The sequence below is a fragment of the Ictalurus furcatus genome, chromosome 18, assembly GCF_023375685.1.
Source record: "Ictalurus furcatus strain D&B chromosome 18, Billie_1.0, whole genome shotgun sequence".
Taxonomy (NCBI): Eukaryota; Metazoa; Chordata; class Actinopteri; order Siluriformes; family Ictaluridae; genus Ictalurus; species Ictalurus furcatus.
Genome location: NC_071272.1, coordinates 23,306,814 through 23,327,420, shown reverse-complemented (window position 1 = coordinate 23,327,420; position 20,607 = coordinate 23,306,814). Strand labels below are relative to the sequence as shown.

Here is a 20,607-nt window from a genome sequence, read left to right as displayed (position 1 = left end):
TGGAAGAGCGTCTGGAAAACGCGGGACTGGCGTTACGGATCGAATAAATTCGACTTCGAGACGCAAAGAGGGGAGGAGGGAGAGAAAGAGGTTTCAGTTTTAGAAATGAAGATTCGCCAGAGCCTCGTTGTTATTTTTAGTTTATTAATTAATTAATTAATTTATTTATTATTATTATTATTATTATTATTATTATTATTATTATCCATCCATTTTCTATACCGTTTATCCTACAGGGTCGCGGGGAACCTGGAGCCTATCCCAGGGAGCATGGGGTACAAGGCGAGGTACACCCTGGACAGGGTGCCAATCCATCGCAGGGCACACACACACACACACACACACACACACACACATTCACACACCCATTCATACACTACGGACACTTTGGACATGCCAATCAGCCTACCATGCATGTCTTTGGACTGGGGGAGGAAACTGGAGTACCCGGAGGAAACCCCCGCAGCACGTGCGTTATTATTATTATTATTGTTGTTGTTGTTGTTTTGGTTACTGTCCGGGCAGCGTTTTTCAAGTTCTCCCTGCGTCCTTATGGGTTTCCTCTGGGATCTCCGGTTTCCTCCTACCTCCCAAAAACATGCCCCTAGGTGTGAATGTGTGTGTGCATGATGCCCTGAGATGGACGGGCCACTCCTATCCGGGGTGACTGCTCTTGCCTTGCACCCACTTGTTGCTGGGATTAGTTCCAGATCCACTTTGACCCTGAACAGGATAGAATGCTTACTAAAGATGCACGAATGATTATATTTGTTATTCTTATAGTGTCTTATAGTTATTAGCCCATCACATTCGAACGGGTTTAATCCAAACCTCAAAAACAAGATGGTCTATAAATAATGTCAGCTTGTGTGAGTGGAAAGTTCAGGAATAACACACTCTCTGGCTCCGGATCACAATGACCGACATGCATATATATATAGCCATGAAAAATCGCTCTCCAGTAGCTTTCAAACAACACCAGCCCTACGTCGCTGCAATCTACAGTGCCTGAAAAAGGATCCACGGAAGCCGGCATTTTAGCCGACTTTGGAGCTCTGTTTCAGGATGAAATGACATCGCTATGGAGCTCGCTAGATGAGAGACTTTATTTATTCAGTGAAATGTTTTGGGAGAATTTATAAATATATTTACTCATTTACTTGCTCTGTTCGAACCAATTTTTTATTGAGTTACTTTTACGCAGGCAAAAACGCACATTGTTTGGCCTTGTTTATGATTCAGTCTTCTCCATCATAATTCTTCCTCATTAAAATTTTCTTGGCTGTCGAATCGAATCGAATCGCAAAGCCAGTACTCGTGAACGGAATCGAATCGTGACACCTCCAATAATGAAATCTTTAAGCGTCACCTTTGTACGTGAAGAAACATTATTTGTACAGAATATAAAACCATAAACCAAAGTGGGGTGTTTTTTTTTTTTTTTGTACGATAATGGAGCTTTTTTTTTTAATTTCGTTCTGACATCTCTGACTCCTGATCCGGATCTCTAGCCTTGTTTTCTAGAGCCGATAGTATTTGGGGGCGGGGCTTGGTCTAAGGAGGCGTGGCTTGATCGCTATGCCGCCTTCCACTATGTTGTGTTTTCTGTTACTCGCATCGCCATCTTGTTGCAAGTCAAGTAATGCACGTCTGAGGAATTTTCGGAAGGACTGTAGAGATTTTTTTTTGAACGTAATTATAATCTTTAAAGAAGTGTTAAAGCTTAGTGTGCGTGAACAACCCGGTCATCCCGCAAACACGCAACTTGCAGCGTGTGCGCGTGTGTATGTGTGTGTGTGTGCGCGCGCGCGCGTGTGTGATTTTTAAAGACACTGTATCCGCTCGGTGTACGAAATGAGTATTGATACTCTGCTGGAAGCGGCTAGATATCTGGAGTGGCAAGCAGCCCAGCAACAACAGATTACACGTGGTAAGGTGAAGGGGGGGTGAGTGTGTGTGTGTGTGTGTGTGGTTGGGGGGGGGTGGGTGGTGGGTGGATGGGTTTGTTCATTGTATGGAGAAATGACAAAATGTATATGCGTTTGTGTGTGCATAGAGTCGTGCACGTTCATGCTGCAGCACTTCGTGCGACTGTTAATGCAGTGTAACATTTATGTAAATGATCATCGTGTCACGGTGCCGTTGTGGTTATTGCTGACGCTTTGTGTCGTTTTTTTATTTTGTTGTTGCTGTTATTTGTTTGTTACATTTGATTTTTATTCAGCGGTGTCAATCCGCGCGAGCGCTTCGCATTGCTCGGTTTCCGGGTTAATACCGTGCTATATTTAGTCGGCGACTCCGCGCGCGCAGTCCCGCCGTAGTGGGTGGGTGAACACGCACTCTCTCTCTCTCACACACACACACTCTGTCTCTCTCTCTCTCACACACACACACACACACTCAGTCTCTCTCACTCCCACACTCTCTCTCACGCACACTTTATAGACTGGAGCTCTGTAGGAAATTGGTTTGCATTTGCGCGCGTGCACGCACTCACTTACAAAAACAACATTATTTTGAATATTTCTTAGAGTCTGTAATTAAAAAGTAACCTTAATATCTGACTACATTTCCCCCCTAAGTTAGGGAATGTCGTAATGCATGTTTGTGCGTTGGGCGGTGGCGAGAGAGAGTGTGTGAGAATGTGTATGAGTGAATGTGTGTGTTTACAGTATGACATTGCCGCGTGACTTTTCTCCAGACTTCCTACTTCATGATTGTGTATCTCTGTAAGATTTTCCCTTATAAGACCTCCTCGGTTATGTTTGCAATGATCAATTGTGTGTGTGTGTGTGTGTGTGTGTGTGTTATCGCAACAATCTGGGAGTAGGTTTCTTTTTCCCCTTCCTTTTTTTTTTTTTTTCCCTCGTGCTGGAGATGACGTGTCACTGGGTCCACACCCCCGGTGGATAGCGCGTGCTAAAAGGCCGCCCCTTGCGACCACGTGCGCAATAAACAGGCCCCGCCCCCTTTATCTCGAGTGGGACCGCCCACCGTGGGTCACGACGTGGGGAAGTAGGGCAACTCCCTCCAAGCCTCGTCTGTCTAACGCACAGTTATATAATGTGATCTTCTCTTGGGGGGGGGGGGGTGTTTTTTTTGTGCATGGTGAAAGCGTGGATCTGGAACTATAAATTGTTTAAATGCAAATGTCTCTGTGCGTCTTACAAAGTAGATTGCACAGGTATAACTACTTTCAAGTGAAAAAATAAGTACACCCCATGGAAGTGGTTGGCGTTCTTGACATGCTTCGACGAGCAAACGTTCGCTCGTCTTTGGCACGGCACCTATTAATGAAGTTGATATACTTGAATAAAACCACAAGGAATATGAGCCTTTTCAGTCATTGATTCAACAGAATTATCAATAGGTGTGATATTCTTCTGTGGGGGGAAGTAAGTACACCCTTGGCCTCAGAAGCTAGTGTTGCCCCATTTAGCAGAAATAACTTCTTGTAGGTGTTTTGCATAATTGTCCACCAGGCTTGCTGGAATATCTGACCACTCTTCCATGCAACATTCCCTCAGTTTTCTGTTTCAAATCCCCCCACAACATTTCAACGGGATCCAAATGTGGATGTCTGAAAAGTCAGGAAAACATAAGAATTACGTTGTATATATTTAATTTTGTGTTTATTATTCACAGCATATGCTTATTCCATCTTTTGCCGTTATAATGAGCTCCACTCTTCTGGGAAGGCTCTCCACTAGATTTTGGAGTGTGGCTGTGGGGATTTGTGATCATTCAGACACGAGCATTAGTGAGGTCAGGTACTGATGTTGGGTGAGGAGGTCTGGGGTGCACTCGACGTTCCGGTACCAAACTATGCTGTGTACACATGTGCTGTGATATATCTTTGGAAAGCTAAGATTCTTGTGATACAAACCATTTCAAGATACAATCACAACAGTAGGTACAATCAACGTCTCTGTCAGATCGCCGACACGCAAACAAACAGTCACAAAACGTCTTCATCAGATATCTTTACTGACGTCTTTATCAAAATGGCCGCCGCATTCTGACCTTTCGATTGACACCTCATTTGAGCCAGTAGGAGCTTCCTTGTCCTGTCCGTAGCCTTCAATAACCGATGAGAATCCGCGTTGAAATGAAGTGCCGTCGTGAAATGCTCGCGCCTCTTGCAGCCGGTTGTGTGGATGACTGGCGCGTCGTATCGTATCGTATCGCATCGTATCGTATAGCCAATGAAATTCGGAAAAATACGATATGCTACATTAGTGGCAAATTTCAACCATTGAACTTAACCGATGCTGAGTTGTTTTGTGCGTAAAAGGTGAAAAAGTGCAGTTTTGTGACCGCGACTAACTTTTGGAAGGTGAATTACGTCGAAACGGACGAGGAAAACAAAAATATTCGCTCCAGTACGTGCTGGAAGAACGCAGTCGGCGGGAAAGCGACGAGTCTGGGGATGACGTTTCAGAAGTAAATAGTGATGAATCGTGTATTGATTCCGAGGCAGAGGGAGGAGACGTTACTCTCGACAAGTAAGTGTTTTATTGTAATAATATAATGAGATATATGATAAAAACTGTATAAATGAGTACATAAATTCGCAAATAATAACTGTCGCCCCGCCTTGCCCCGCCCCTACGTGCGATAATATCGTGTATCGGCGATCTCAGGCTGACGATAGGACGATCTGACTACGGAGAAGCTCGTCCAACGCTACCGTGAACTCTCGTTCTTCCGGTCTAACCTTAACACACCGGAGCTCAAATTGTAACGCTATAGCATGCGAACACGTCCTATACAATCGCGCGCTTCCGAATCCGTTTATACGGTTCCGTATGCCTTTTATCCGCGTACAGTGTGCTTCTGTGTGTTCTTGGTGGTGTGATGTCATTAAATAGAAATGCCTCGTGCACCAAAAAAAAGAAAGTCGAACCTAGTTATATTTTAACCGGAGACGTGTTTATGCTTACACACTGTTGTAAGATACGATCGGACCGAGTTCTGTTTGGCTAAAAACGCAGCCCATACGAACGTATAACGGTCTCTTCCTGCCGAGTTTGTTCTCCGAGAAACCCTTCGAGGATTTGAACGTTTTTAAGCCTTAGATGCGCAAAAAGCGACTTGTCCTGTCTTCCACGGTGATCTCTGGGGGAAATGGCATCGGAGTACAGTCACTGAAGAAGCGTACCGAGCCGTGAACCGGGTCAGATTTTTGGGGTTGCGTGAGGCTTTTGTGTTTCTAATGCGTGAATTTAGCGTTTATTCACATTTTGCAGAAAAGGCAGAGGAAATCATTGTGTGTTTTAATAGCCTTCTACTACAAGTGTTCACAAATAACAATGGGCAAGAGAGGGGGTACTTAAGAAATGAATAATCAGTGATCTTTTATAAGAGGTACACTGTGTGAATCTATGCCTGTACAAGCTTGCGTGGGTTCCTCGCTTTGTTTGTGCTCCAGACCGCATGTGTGAGTAATTGCGTGCTCTTTGGAGAAGGAGGGAGGGAGCTTAAATGGCTGTGTTCTGTTGGCACGTTTTTTTTCCCCCCCTCTTTTCTCCTTTTTTCCCTGACTCACAGTAGTCTGTAATCTTTATAAGGCGACCAGGCACTGCCGTGCCAGAAACACATGTCCTGTAAGAGCTGTCCTCTAGAGTGCTTGTCCTATTGCTCAGAACACCGTCCATCTGTTAATGTCTTATTCAAGATCCTTGAGCTATCGTTCTCTTGGACCTCATTAACGGAAACACTGTCTGGGTGATATATTAGTAGCTGTATGAGCTGCTGTTTTAATGATTCTTAGTTTAAAAAAAAGGGGGGGGGGGATAAAAGCCCCAGACGATGGAGGACGTTTGCTCGGTGGTGTTACTTTATTTGACAGATCGTGTAAACGAGGGAGTCTTCTCCCGTGTTTGTAGCGTACGTTCCAGTCTGTAAGCGTTTTCTCAGTTTTTAGTTTGCTCGGCGTGCAGCTTGCCTCCCCAAAGCCTTGTTCTTGCGAAACCGAGATGCAAAGGGGGGGGGGGGGTATCGGGAGTCGTGTTTTGGGTACCCGCCTGGTTCCAGCCTAATTTGACGTTCAAGGATTCCCACGTGCCTCTGTGTTGGTCTCTTTGCATCCATGGCAACCGTCGCCTCGCACGCTCGACCGCATTAGCAGCTCGCTTTTTTTTTTCTTCTGTCGAGCGGGACGCGGCGTAGGCACTGCAGCAACGGATCACAGCTCGTGTCTCATAGCGCTAATGACATCAGCTGAAATGTGCTTTGGGCAGCTCGGCAAATCCCCCCCCCCCCTCCCCTCCTTCTCCTATTAAAATCCAACCCGCAGAACAAAAGCAGCGACCCTCAGCCATTGGTTGATGCCTACTCTACAGCTCCGTCTGTCAATCATGACAAACTGACCAATCGAGGAGTCTGCAGACGAGACGCAGCCTCAGGTTCCCCCCGATTTTCCTCTGCATGCTGGTAAATGATATCAGCACCAGGACTGGTGCTGGTTTCTGGGTCAGACACCTCCCAAGGCTTTTCTCCTAAGCCTGGATTATGCTTTGTTGGAAGTGCTTCTGAGAAGAACTTCTGAAAGCCTGGAATGTTCGCGGTTTTTATTATTATTTTTTCACAGCAGGTAGTTCCTCCTCCTTGATTGCTGTCCGTTAAACAGGTGATGCGGGGTAAACAGGAAGTACACACTCCATTGTTAAATTAAAACGGTGGCGCACTTCAACGCAGACAATGATGTTGACGTTATTAGTGTGTAAACCGCCGTTAGCTAAGCTACGAGTTAGCGTATTAAAAAACGGCCCCTTAACGTCGACTTCACAGGAAACAGCCCGACTGCGTTGATGCCAAAGTAAACAAAACAGCTCCAGGCAAACAATACGAAACCAATAACGTAAAATGATAAATAAATAAATATATATATATATATATATATATATATATATATATATAAATATATTTTGGGTTATGTCAGGAAAAAGAAAAGTGTGGCTAAATTCTCAATTCTGATTAGTCCCTCTAGGATTTAGCAAGCGCACCAACGAACACGAAATCAAGCAAACGCCGCGATATTGCGAAGGGTTCGCAATCGTTGTAAATTACCGCAGGATTTCCGTAGAATCGTGTCATGTGACGTCGTCACGACGCGCGCTCAGCCGAATCGCTCTTCGATTCGCATGCGTCCAACACGAGTACGGCTAAAAGGTCTCGCTTACGTACAAACATCACCGCGAAAGGCCGTGCGAAACGATTCTGCGCGATTGCGATTTCGCCGGTTCAATTAGTTTACCGTTAAAAAAACAAAAAAGCAAAAAAAGATCCATGCACGTTGATATGGTGAAGTTTTCTGTAAGGGGATGTTTATTTACGTCTCCAGTGTCAGCGCTTTGGAACGCTCAGTAAGTTTCCACTGGAAACGAAACGTAAACCAGCCTTTATCTGACTTTGTAAGCGTGAACTCCTCCCACTCTCAGCCAGGAAGCTTTCTGTACAGCTCGCAGCTGATGGATGGAACCTGCTTTGCCAGTTTTAAAGTTCCTCGATTATTACGCTTCTACGTTGGAGCAGAGGAGTCATCTTTCTTCTTCTCATGCCTTGCTTGAGGTCCATGTGGTGACGTGTCTGCCGTCAGTTGGTGTGGTGCGGTGCGGTTTAGTCACAATAACAGTCTTACAGCAGTAGCGAGAAAAAGTTGTTTTTTTTTTTTTAAAAAGAGGAAGGACTTGTTATATATATTTGCTTTATATATACTTTATGAGGAAGACCGTACTAATAACAGGTGCTTGAGCATCGTCTGAATGCCACAAATCAAATGGAAGCACCCGATGTGCGTCAAGAAAACATTCCTCAAACCGTTACACCACCACCACCACCACCTTGTTGACAGAAGGCAGGTTGGATTCGTCAAATCATGCTGCTGAAGCCGAATTCTAAACCATACCATCTGCGAGTCAGAGCGGTCAGAAAAACCCATCAGGCGACATTTTACCAATATTCATCAATTTTAGTGACTGTAGCTTCAGCGGTTCTGTTCTTGGCTGACGGGAGTAGAACCGAATGTGGTCCTCTGCCGTCGTCGCCCATCCGCCTTACGACTTGTCGTGCGTTTTGAGATGCTTTTCTGCTCACCACGATTGTAGAGAGTCGTTATCGTAGCCTTCTTATCAGCTCGAAGCAGTCTGGCCATTCTCCTCTGACCTCCATTACCTCCGAGTGAAAGTAGTTACTCGTAGATACGTCTGTTATGTATATCTGTTCGTCCATCTGCATCGGCGTCATCCTCTTATCTTTTCTCTTCTTCCAGAGGAAGATGAGCGACGACAAAAGGCCCTCCTGTCCCGTGGAGCAGAACCCAAGCGTGTCGAATTTGCTGCCACGTCCATCCAGCCAGCGCCGGTCAACCACACGATCTGGGCTGGCGAGCCACGAACAGAGCCTCGCAACCATCAGCCACGCCCTCCAGCCCCAGCCCCTCTCCTGCCTCCACCCATGCCCATCACGGTCATCCCAATCCCTGTGGTTCCAGCTAATCCCGCTGCGTCAGCGCTCCATACGGCCTCCCCTATACCGGTGGTAACTTCTCTGTCTGCAGCACTGTCCCCTCCATGTGCTCCTTTACTCAGCTCTGTAGTGAAGGACACGCACTCGGCACCGCAGCAGCAGCATCTTCACCAGCTTCAGCATCGCCCCCTGGTCACCCACGTGAAGGCAGAAGGCAGCACTTTGCCTCAGTCAGGCACCAGTCCCAAGCAGCAGCCTCAGGCCCTGCTGCAGCCGTACCCTGCCCCTGTCATCACCCCCCAGCATGCCTTGCTGGCCCAGCCTACTCTCGCACAGCCTCAGAGTCACGTATCGCAACCGGTCCGGCCCAACGGCGCAGCCTTGGAGGACACCCGTGGCCTGGAGGGCAAAAGGCGACCCGGAGGGTGAGGTCATTTATAGTATTTCTTCACCTAATTCCATATATTTTACTTCACTGGCAAGGCTAAGGTAGATAATAAGGCATAGAGCATTGTGCAGTAAATGTGCGGTGTGCAGAAGGTTATGTGAGGTTATCTAAGGGATGTTATAAATATAGAACAACTTAAGAGTGACTTGGATATGTTGCTCATATGCAGCTCCAGTTCTAACCTAAATGCATCAACACTGTGCTTACAGAGCAGGAACCAGGGAGGTGCACAATAAGCTAGAAAAGAATAGGTGAGTTACTTCTACTTCTATATCTGTTCCACATACTCTGCCTGTGCTTTAAGTCATATTGCACTGACTTTTAATCACGACTAGATCTAGCTGAGGGAATTATATAGGTAAAGAAGTGGAAAAGATTACTGATATGTTTTCATTCAAGAACCTCCGAGGCTGTAGGGAAAGAACCTCTGAAAGGAAAAAGCCACTTGTTTTTTAAATACTTTAATGGATCCCAGCGGTTATATGGGGTTAGACTTCTTGACCAGGCTACTGCTGTACGGAAACGCTACAAATATAAGCCTTACGTGAAGACGTTTACTCCGAGCGTATCGTATCGTATTTCCGGACCCGCCAGAGTTTCGGAGCGCCGCAATTGAACATCGGCGTAAGTTAATACGAGGAATCACGAATCTGACGGTTTTGAACTTCTGATGTTAACTAACACTGCCTGGAAGCCCCGCCCCCTCTTCCTCTCACCTCACATTCTCTCGGGGCTTTCAGGACACGTAGGGTGCTGTCGTCGTTATGAAATAAACCGACGAGTCATAATTAATCTCGTTGATCAGAAGTAAAAGATTTGATAAATATTGTTCATTGTGATGAGGGTTAGAACGTCTTGGTTTTTTTTTTCCCCCAGTTTTCCACCGTCGAGTTTTCTTGATTGCCGCTGCCAGCAAGCAGTTCCTGACTGCATAGCTAGTAGTAATATTATCACGCCCTGTCTTGTGCTTCTTAAACATGAAGTGCTCGCTAATTTTCCTGTTTTTTTAAATTTATTTATTTATTTATTTATTTATTTTAGGCTGCACGTTCTGGACAATTAAATCATTTATTGCGATTTTTTTTCTCTCTCCAAAACGGTCAATTGTGAGTAGGGGAAAAATCGATATCGCGCAAACCTGAACCGTAGGGTCGTTAAATAAGCAGCCCGATCGTAGCCGACTCTCGGATCGGACATAATAAGCGCTAAACGTATACGTAATAAACGTAATATTATAACCTGTAAATGTATGGAATATAGAAACGTTATTACAGTACTCAGGAGTAGTAGCTTGTCATGATATATGATATATATATAAACCCCGCCCCCCCTGCCTCCCGTTTTCTGTATAATACCGTGATATCTGTCCTGTAACGCTGCTACATTAACTGACATCAAAACTAAATCGTTTACGACCTGCTCTATGTGTCCGCTTTAGACGCGCGCACCTGAAGGAATGCTTCGAGACCCTGAAGAGGAACGTCCCCAACGTGGACGAGAAGAAGACGTCCAATCTGAGCGTGCTCCGAAGCGCCCTGCGCTACATCCAGGTACGGACTCGACGCTTTCCCGAAACGGAGAGTAGCTCGGTAGTGCACGTTCGTAGGTTTTTGTGTAGAACTCAAGTCCCCTGGATTAGTAGGTCAGTAACGCTGTGTGACGAAAAGGTGAAAGACCTAAAGATGGGAATTGGATGGATTCGGTACTTAGGAACAAAATGGTGGACTTGAAAGGGGTTTTAATCGGTTTGCCGGTTCCGGCGTGTCTTTATCTAATATCTTAGACGGGGTTAGATGTTCCGACGTCGATAGGAACTTCTGACAGTTTTGACCGCATAGAGACGTTCGGATGGAAAAATGTGTGGGGGGGTTTTTTTGTTTTGTTTTTTTAAACGAAAACCGCAGCGTTCGCTTGCAGAACGTCCGGACATTCTTTCGTGCACTGGGCATTTTTATGGTGCTGTTTGATTAGCCACGGGCACGGACAGGATCGGATTAAGGAAGTTTGTAGTTGTAAAAGTTGATGTTTAACGCCGTGGGTGGGATGGTTATTCAGGGTCAGAGTGTTTGTGCCTTCCTGAAGCACCTGACATGCCAGGGTTGAGGTTTTATGTGTAGCAAAAGCGAAACATGTCTATGTTAAATGAACATTGAGGACTGGGAACTGATATACATATACTGTGTGTGTGGGCTTTTTTTTCTTTTCCTAAATGTGCTCCTTTCTCTTTCACTTTTTCATAATGAACTGCAGGAGTGTTATTAAGCCAGTATCGCTCTCTGTTTCTCGTGTTCGCTCTCTCTCTCTCCTCCCACCCACACACACTCGCACAGCTTACGTGCTATTGGCAGGAAAGTGTCACAGGCATATGCTACAGTGCTTCCTCGCTGGGAGATCATGCTTGGTCATTATGTCCGTTTGTCCCTCTGTGTGTGTGTGTGTGTGTGTGTCGGTTGTTTTTTTGTTTGTTTTGTGGTTTGAGCATCTGATAATCCTACTATTGAAGTTCTGGGTTATACCGTGCGTGTTTTGTAGCTGCATATGAAGGTTAACGAGTGCACTGGATTAGGTCTGTTGGAATCAAGAATAGTCGAAGGACAGGATATTTTTTTAGATGTATTTGTCATTATCACGCAGTTTTACTGAAGGAAAACATCGTGTTCGTAGTGCAGGGAAATAGGCCATGCAGTGACACAATTACTTAGAATCCTCCTGTACTAACACCGAGACTCCTGTTCCTCCCCCCCCCGCCCCCCTCCTTCCTGTGAGGCCACGTGAGGCCTGAGCACATGGCGAGCGCGAGCCCGCTGATGTCAGCGGCAGCTCTAGACAAACTCCTCCTCCTCCTCCTCCTCGATCCCTCCCCGCCCGTTTCACCGAGAGTATGCCAGACTCTGTTTTGCTGCACACTGTTCTCCTGTAGCACATGCTTACTGGCGCGTTGACTCAAAGCTGCAGCCTCCTTAGGGGGAGTGCGCGCATGGAGAGACAAACCTGATAAGACAAAAGACAAGGGGAAAGACTGTATTTGACTTCCGTAGTAGGCTTGAGTCGTCATTTTGTGTTTGCCAAGACGTCTTGTACCTATTGCGCAATTCGGTTGAGCGAATCTTTTGTAGACGTGAATAGCCGGGGCATCTGGGATCCCGTGATATCAGTCCCATTGAAGGCGAGGAAGCCTTAAAGCCTTAAAGTTCGGTTTTTTGGGGTGTTTTTTTTTTTTTTTTTTGACAAATTGCAACATACTATTTTATTGCCGCTGTCAAACCTCTTCTCGGGTTTGAGTCACCAATTTAGGAGGCCATTTCCCAAGATAACGAGCATCTAGCTCGCTCGCATTCTTTGTCGCATCGAATCATCTTCATAGAGGCTTGTTATGAATCTGTTGGAAACGAGGGCAAACCCAGTGTCTGTGTAGTGAAGGAGAGAACACGAGGGGCGGCTGTAATTACAGCGGAAGGGTGGAGGAGTGCTGGGGGTGGGCGTCTGAGAGGTGTCCGAGTGGAAGGATGCGCCGTCCAATCGGATCGGCCCTGCCGTCACGGCTCCGCCTCCTCCTCTGTCGCCACGTTGCTCTCTTTCTCTTCCGTTGCCAGGGAGACTGCGGCGGGTTCCAGCTGTTGCCGTGGTGATATCCTGCGGGACCCGGCGATCCCGTCTGCTCAGTAGCTGGAAGACAAAAGGCAGAGCTCGGGTCGAAACTGACCTGAGATCAGTCAGCAGCGGCTACTTTACGTACATGTACGTGAGCGCAGAGGCGCTGTCACGTGACACGTCCCACGACGCTCGTTCACTGCCTGTTCAAAAGTCACCGACCGAGTCGCTGACCGATGCAGTGCAGTGGGTGTAGTGGGCTTTTTTTTTTTTTTAAATGTTGAGCCGTTCGTAAAATGGTTCACTTCCTTTTGCTCCAGGAACAGTAGCGTATTTCTTAAGGTCCAGTTTTGGAAAATTCTAGCAAGAACAAATTCCACGTTGTTCTGTTTCACACCGGCGCTCCACATCGCCACGTTTGACAGATGCGATACTCCGTAAACGTACTTGCGTGTCATTTTTTTGGTGTTTTCTGTCCGGTTTAACATCTTAAGCAGGAGTGGTTGTCGAGGTCACAGCAAGGTCAACTGTCTGAAATGGTGTTTCTTCAATCGCTTTCTTCTTGTACATGAAGTATATCTTAAAGACATTCTAGGAATACCCTTGAAGGACTCCGTAACGGCGGTGAAGGTGTCCCCGTCTGTGCCGTAGGCGTCGAGTTTTGTGTGTTTTGCGTGTATAAACGTATAAGCGGCTAGCGTGACCGTTTTTAACGCGTAACCGTTCACGAGTAGTTAACGGCTATGAATAAGATTCATAAATTGGAAGTCGTTATGCCACAGACTCGGATGAGATACTCGGGTTTTGAACTTGGAGTGGAAAACGAACGCGTGCGTCAACGTCGGTTCTGATTCGGATCTTCTGCGTTTGTTGATGACTATCGTTTTTGGGGTTGTTTTTTTTTTTTTCTCACGGACTTCTTCATGTCTCTACTCCTGCAGCTTGTTGGATAAACTGCAATAGAGGATCTGGATCCTTTGCATCCAGACGTCCGTTCGCCAGTTAGCGAGTCGTTCTATGTTCCCTTCGACGCTGTTAGTGACGCTCTTCACAAACCCGATGCTGGAAAGCAGCAGTGACGAGAACCGGCTGTACTCCGACTAGTACCATACCCGTTCAATCGAATCGCACTGAAATACGTAAACGTCGTCGCGTATGTAATCTCCGTACAGGAATCTGTACAGAAAACCAAAAAGCAAACCGTTTCTGAAGAGAAGGCCTTTCAGCGTTTCTTCCGCTCTAGACCCGCTGAGGACATTTTTATATTTATATTTCCGCACAAAAATATCACAAGCTCGTCGGTTTTCTATTCCTGGACTCATTACTCTTGACATTTTGGTTCCGGAAAAGTTTCTAACTAAGCTTGAATCCTGAGAACGTTCCAGCGACAACAAAAAAAAATAAAAAAATTCTGGAGCATAAAGCAGGGATAGCGTGACGCTACTGGATTAAAAATAGACCCGGGGTGAGCGAGGCGGCTGGTTTTAAAACGAAACAGCCAGTAGGATCAGATTATCCAGATGATGCGTTTCAGTCTGAAAGGCATGTAATTTACCGGATGAGTTTAATGAACTGTTCGAGTCTAATTAAGACACGCTGTTTATTCGTTTTTTTGTTCTTGCTGGCGCTCAGATGTAAATCACGACGAGACTGAGAACGGTATCGGAATTGGGTTGCCATGTTTGTATTATAATACCCCATAGGGCTTTATATCCCCAGGACCTGTGTTTTAACATTTCTGTATTTATGATCGTTCATAAAGCTACATGTCGTTTGGCCAGTGCACTCTTTTGGATTTCAACCTTTAAGTTGAATGCTGTGTGTGTGTGTGTGTGTGTGTGTGTGTGTGTGTGTGTGTGTGTGTGTGTGCTGTTGAGTTTCTGCACGGAAAGGCTTACGGCAGACTCACTGACCAGACAGTCCAGTCACACTAATCCCGGATCAAGCTGCATTCGCACACATGCTCCTTGTGCTCTCGCACTGCGGCAGTTTCTTCCATATTCCCTTAATATCCACGTTTATACGATCATCAACACGTTACCTAAATAACATATAATCACGCAGTCTTTTTGTGTTTATTTATTTTTGCACGGATTCCATCTCTTCGTACCGTTTGCGCAATATTTCCCGCCATCTTCCCGTACGTGCACCATGTACAAGTACGGTATGTGGAGGTATCACCGACTGATTCCTAGCAGCTGAGAGAAAAGCAAGGAGTCTAGAGAGCAAATTTGGCCGTGTTGTCTGGGTGGGAGGGGTGGCGTACTCTCTCACCTGTCAATCATAGCGAGCGTAACCAATCATGGGTGTCTGTGAGCGCAGATATGAGGAAGAGGGTTAACGGATAACGCTTTCGTCCGGGGGTGTTACGCTGCCCTGTGACGCAGCATGAGCGGCGGTTCGAAAAAGATGCTACGGTCGGCTCCGTGAGTCCTGGAGGAAGCACGTGTTGGCCTTCACCCTCTCCGGATGATGGCTGTTCAGCCGGTGGGAGGGAATTGGAAAGAAAAATGAGGAGGGAGGGGAAAAAAAATAAGGCAAAATTCTGATGCGACTGCGACTTAATAATAAGCAGCTCAGACATTTATTTATTTATTTATTTATTTATTTATTTACCAACCGTGAAATCACGATCACTTCCTTGTTTTCTACTCACATGACAGAGGCTCATGAATTCACAGGTCAAAGATCACGTAGATAAAGTTGGCATGAAAGTGAAAGTAGCCGTTACCAGAAGCAAGAAGAAGCCTTCCACGTCCTTCGTTTTTCAAATCATCCCCCCCCCCCCCCCCCCCCCCCCCCGTTTGCTCAGGCTGCTGCGTTTTCTCCCATTGTCTCCCGTACCCACAATTCATAAACACTAAGCCCAAACCGTAGATATCGGCACCTCGGCAGTATTGCTAAAAGTCTTTCCTCGTAGTATTATTCGTTAGCTGGAGACGCGGTTGTGTCGTAATGGCGTTTTGCTGAAAAAAGGAGGAAACTGGCTGGAGTTTGGACTGTCACTTACTCTTTCAGAGGGAACATGGCCAAGTTAAACAGCTTTTCACAGTGTGGGGTTTTTTTTTTTTTTTCCCCACCTACACAAAAGCATGTGACTATAGTTTAAAGTGGCCCTGAAATCCAAAAGGTCTCTCTGAGATTTTCGTACTGGTTCCTTGGTGTTACAAACATTGATACGATACTAAATCTAGAAAAGATCGATTTGGAGATGTTCTCATTTTAGTTTTCTAGTTCGTCACTTCTGGGGAAAATGATCAAATTTCGTTGACCATTCATCGTCCTGCAGATTTTACTGACCGTCCAATTAAAGGCTCTCCAGAACCGTATCTTTTCCTCAGATTTCCCCTAAGGGATCAGTAAAGTATATCCTCCATCCCTCTGTCCATCCCACCCCAGGAGGCAGGTCTTGCGCTACAGCAGTAGATCTTTAGTAGTAAACCATGTGTTCTTGGCTGAGTTTACTCATTTGGATGAGGGGAATCATTTTCACAAGGTGGTGGTTATACGACCGGAACGTCTCGGAGGTGTTTCACCGAGTCTCTCGTTAACCGTGGCTCCGTTCACCATATTACGCTAGTTCGCTAAGCTACTGTCAGGTTTGTTTAGATTGGGTGGGAGTTGTGGTGCGTCTCGAACCCCGTTCGCCGTCGAGCATTTCAACACGACGTCACTCTGACTCGCTGTTTCAGAAGGAAAATACTCTGATACGACGTACCGAATCGAATCAAATCAACTCAGAGCCATTTCATGGGGACTTGCCGTAGCGTGAGTACGTTTCCCATCCTCACTCGATGGAGGTCGAATCGTTCTGCGGCTAGACGTTACGGTCTCGTCCTATTCTTTGTGAAGTCACGTAGAAATCCCGGTTAGGAAACCCTATGAGGATTAATACCCGGGTGGACGGATGCCGGAACACACGGCGCTCGTTTGCCTGTACGCTCCCCTGCCTCCCCTGAATTTGTGATTTGATCAGCTGACCGAACGTAAAACTGGGTCACCGTGTCGTTTGACCCGCATCCACTCTTCCCCTTTATCTCTCCTCTGTTCACATTTCGTATGATTGTTACAGCATTAAAAAATGTACAAGTACAAGTAAAAAAAAATTAAAGAAAAAGGAGGCCAGAGTCTAAAAATACTATTATGCTAAAATCCTGGAGCGGCTTCAAATAAAACGAGTTTGCACAGCAACGAAAACACACGTCGTGGTATTTCTTGTACTTAAGAGAGAGGTTATGACGTACAGGAGACGACACGCCCACTAACACAAAGCTGACGCACACCTTACGCTCAGCTGAGACACGGCGATGCGGAATTCTTTTTACCAAGCGGTCTGGCAGGTTTTCTTTGGACGAGCCTATCGGCCGAAACAGAACGCTGTATTTAATCCCCGAGGGACACGGCCGCCCGGCCGAGGATGTCTGTAAGGGGCGGGGCTTCGTCGGGGAAGGAAGAGGAAAAAGAATAAACAAAGGAAGCACATCAGTAACAATATAAATCCTGTACACAATGTCCCAAAAAGAGCTTCGGTCTAGACATTTCTTCATTCGGACCCGAGGGTTTTTTAAACCGAAAATCTATTTATACGTCTAGAACTTTGAACAAAACAATAATCCATCCAAGTAGATTGGAAATATGAATTAGTAAGTAAGTTTTATGTATTAAAACCAAAGTTCCGTACGTCCAGCTGCAGGACGGATGAACAAATGGACACGATAGGAAGACATTCCTAAAGAAAAAGTTTTAAGAGCTTACATAAAAATAAAAAAAAAAAAGATAAAATTCCACATTATATATCGCTAGACTGTCTGTAGGCTTTCAAAAATGTTTGAATGCCTTTTGCATGGAATAAAACCAGGAATATCCACTTTAGAATATGTGGAATGGGTCATTTTACCATGTTTGACGTTTAAAAAAAATAATAAATGGTTTTGATGTTTTGCGTGTAGACGCTAAAGCGAAAGGAGAAGGATTACGAGCATGAGATGGAGAAACTGGCGAGGGAGAAGATCGCCACTCAGCAGAGACTGGCCGAGCTGAAGAACGATCTGAGCCAGTGCATGGACATCGTGGAGATCGAGCGCATCGTCCGGCAGACGGTCCAGCCTGAAGACGACCAGGCTTCCACGTCAACAGCATCAGGTACCGCGTCGTTACATGTTCCTCGGAACGTCGTCACGATGGCAGCGTGTCATTGCTTTCGGTCTTGGGAACCGTCTTCAGTCTCGTTCATCAGGCTCTTTAGTAAGGATGTACGGAAATGTTTTGGTAGATCGCTTCACATTCCTGCCACGGAAACGGCTACGAATGTTTTGGTGACGCCGATGTTCCTCGTCCTCGCGTGCAGTGCATGCTGGTAAATGCCAAGCAGACGTAAATTACTCGCACGTTCACAGCACGTCTGATTTGCTTGTAGTGACGCAGACGACTGCGTTCAAAAGCCCCCAGAGGAGGAGTGAACTTCTAGTATTACGGCGTGCCGACATTTCATTCGTTCTAACCGAATAGCTAGTCTTATTTCTTCTTCTTCTTCTCCTTCTGTGTCCTCAATACTCCGTTTTGTCTTTCTGCAGAAGGCGAAGAAAACTTCGAACAGGACGCAGAAGGTGGCGCCCCGTCCTCGTCCCGCTCCTCGGCCCTGAGATGTCAGCCGGCGCCGTCCGAGCCACGCGGCCCCGTTCTTCCGCCTCCTCCGTCCATCCTCCCCTCCCACATTGCCTTCCAGCACAAACCGTCCACCCCTCCACAGCCCCAGAACACAGCCATCGCTCCTCAACCCAGCGTCATCGCGCACGCCTCCGTCTCTCACGCCTCCGTCATCCAGGCGGTTAATCACGTGCTCCCGGCTGTTTCCAAACCCATTGGTCACATAACCGTGCACCCGGTGACCCTTTACCAACAGCCGGTGGCTGTCTCGCAGTCCCCAGTGCTGGGCCACATTACACAGACGCTGGCGCAGCAGCCCCATAGCCACAGCCATGTTAACGGTGCAGCAGTGGGTCAGCAAGGCGCCGTCATCGGAAAGCCCACGGCTGTAGTGACCCACCATCACGCAGGTCTCATGGGGCAGGCTGTGCTTAACCCAGTGACTATGGTGACCGTACCGCCTTTTCCTGTCAGCACACTTAAGCTAGCATGAGACACGCAGGTTTGTGTGTGATGTGTGATGTGTGATATGTGGCATGTGAAGAACATCTGGATGGTCAGAAGAGCACAGGATTTTGCTATTGATTTAGCATCGTGAGCGTGCCTCGCGGCATGCCCGATCGTGGAAATGACTCTCATCACGTCGGCTGAATGAGAAACGGGTGATGCGATTACGTGACCTTACAAATCATGAAACGATGGGTGTCGGTTGTTCGCAGCGAGTGATGGAGGTGCTAGAAACAAAAGTCTCCCCGTCTCCAAGTTTCAGTCCCGCTCCTCTGATTAGCTAACGTACTTCAACGTCTCAGGCATCAGTTTCTCATCCGGTCACAAAAAAATGGTAATGTCAAGAAGAAAAAAAACCCCCAGAGATGATCGCGGTCAATGAGAATGCATGATTTGTTGCATTATTATTATTATTATCAGAAAATATTACTCATAATTGGGCTGACATTTGAGAACGAGTAAATCTAGACGTGCCTAACCCCTAGTCTAAGTCTAATGGCGCCCTCTGCTGCTTACACATGGTCCTGCTGAGCTTTCTCAGAAAGGACTGCCTGACTTATCAACTTTTAGCAGCGTCAGCCGCAGGCAGCGATAACGGGCGATCTCTGTCCTTCAGATACGGACTGTGAGACGAAGTGACGACAGAACGCTCAGCAACGTGGAGAGCACGGAAACATTCGAGCCGTTAAGCACGTTTCTTCCATTGCAGTTGTGATGCCAATATTTCTTCACCACACGATGTACCACTAAATTTCCGAAGTCTTCTACTGGACATGCGATTGATTCACTTCCGCAGAGAAGCAGGCTGACGTTGCTCCTCTAGCTCTACTTGTATGAATGTGAGAGCTTGTCCTTAGATTCCTTTTCTTTTCTTTTTTTGAAATGCCGCTTGATGCATGGTCATATTTTCTTTCTTTTTTTTTTTTGTGCGTGCGAGCTTACTTCCAGGAGGTGGTATTCGTTGTATGAACATTTCTTTTACGCTTTTAATTTATCTGTCACTTCAGCGTTCTAGACATCGGCGATAGCTTTACGTGACGCTATCTTCCCAACATCCACGTACCATGTAACACTCATGTGACACATTTCTTGTGTTGCTTCCTTATGGTGGTACTTTTTTTTTTTTTTTTTCCCTTTTTTTTACAAAACATTTTAATCATACTACAGAATGAAAAACTCTGCTGAAGCAGATTCGATGCTCTGACGTACTGTGTTTCGTTGCTACGTACTATCAAATTTAACCAGAACACTGTGATACCCTGCTCTTAATTTACAGCCCCCACCTCCTTCAAAAGTGGGGGGGATTAAAAAAAAAAAAAAAAAAAAAGTCTGGGGCTTTGATTGACACGCTTAGGTGAGAAAATCTTGTGCTTGTGTCCACTTTAGATGTGAAAATGTATCCCTAAATCCGATGACGGGAAGAGTGAACGATACATGCTGTGCTTTATATTCGGTAAAAGAAATCACTTACCCTTTTTTAAAAAATTTAGTATTTACATTTTTCTTTTCAATTTTCTGTCTGTGTGTGTGTGTGTGTGTGTGTGTGTGTGTGTGTGTGTGTGTATATATATATATATATATATATATATATATAATATACACACACATGATATATACATATATATACATATGTGTGTATATGTGTGTGTGTGTATATATATATATGTGTGTGTGTGTGTGTATATATATATATATATATATATATATATATATATATATATATATATATATATATAAAATCTAAATGTGATGGATATGCACGCATTCACATATACGTGTATGTATTTGAGGATTACACTGTTGCCTGGTTTTGCATGTAGATTGCAAATTTTTTTGTTTTGTTTAGTGTTGATCCCTTTCTTTTTCTTTGTTTTTTTCTTTTGGGGACCATGTCTAATACTGTATGATGTGGTGGGGACCATTAGACCTCATTCTAACATTGATAT

General features: G+C 45.7%; 1 protein-coding gene across 3 annotated transcripts; it reads left to right on the top strand.

Moving 5' to 3' along the window:
- Window positions 1–1,255: 1,255 nt before the first annotated feature.
- Window positions 1,256–19,802, top strand: mntb (MAX network transcriptional repressor b). 3 transcript variants are annotated; one of them, XM_053647933.1, is made up of 6 exons: window positions 1,257–1,930; window positions 8,273–8,894; window positions 9,127–9,168; window positions 10,356–10,467; window positions 17,458–17,650; window positions 18,082–19,802. In XM_053647933.1, exons 1-6 carry the CDS (start codon window positions 1,855–1,857, stop codon window positions 18,645–18,647), a joined length of 1,611 nt encoding a protein of 536 aa, XP_053503908.1. In that variant the 5' UTR covers window positions 1,257–1,854; the 3' UTR covers window positions 18,648–19,802. The 3 variants fall into 3 exon arrangements, with proteins under 3 accessions (XP_053503910.1, XP_053503908.1, XP_053503909.1); XM_053647934.1 differs by lacking the exon at window positions 1,257–1,930 and adding an exon at window positions 4,435–4,505; XM_053647935.1 differs by lacking the exon at window positions 9,127–9,168 and having other exon boundaries at window positions 1,256–1,930.
- The last annotated feature ends 805 nt before the right edge of the window (window positions 19,803–20,607 follow it).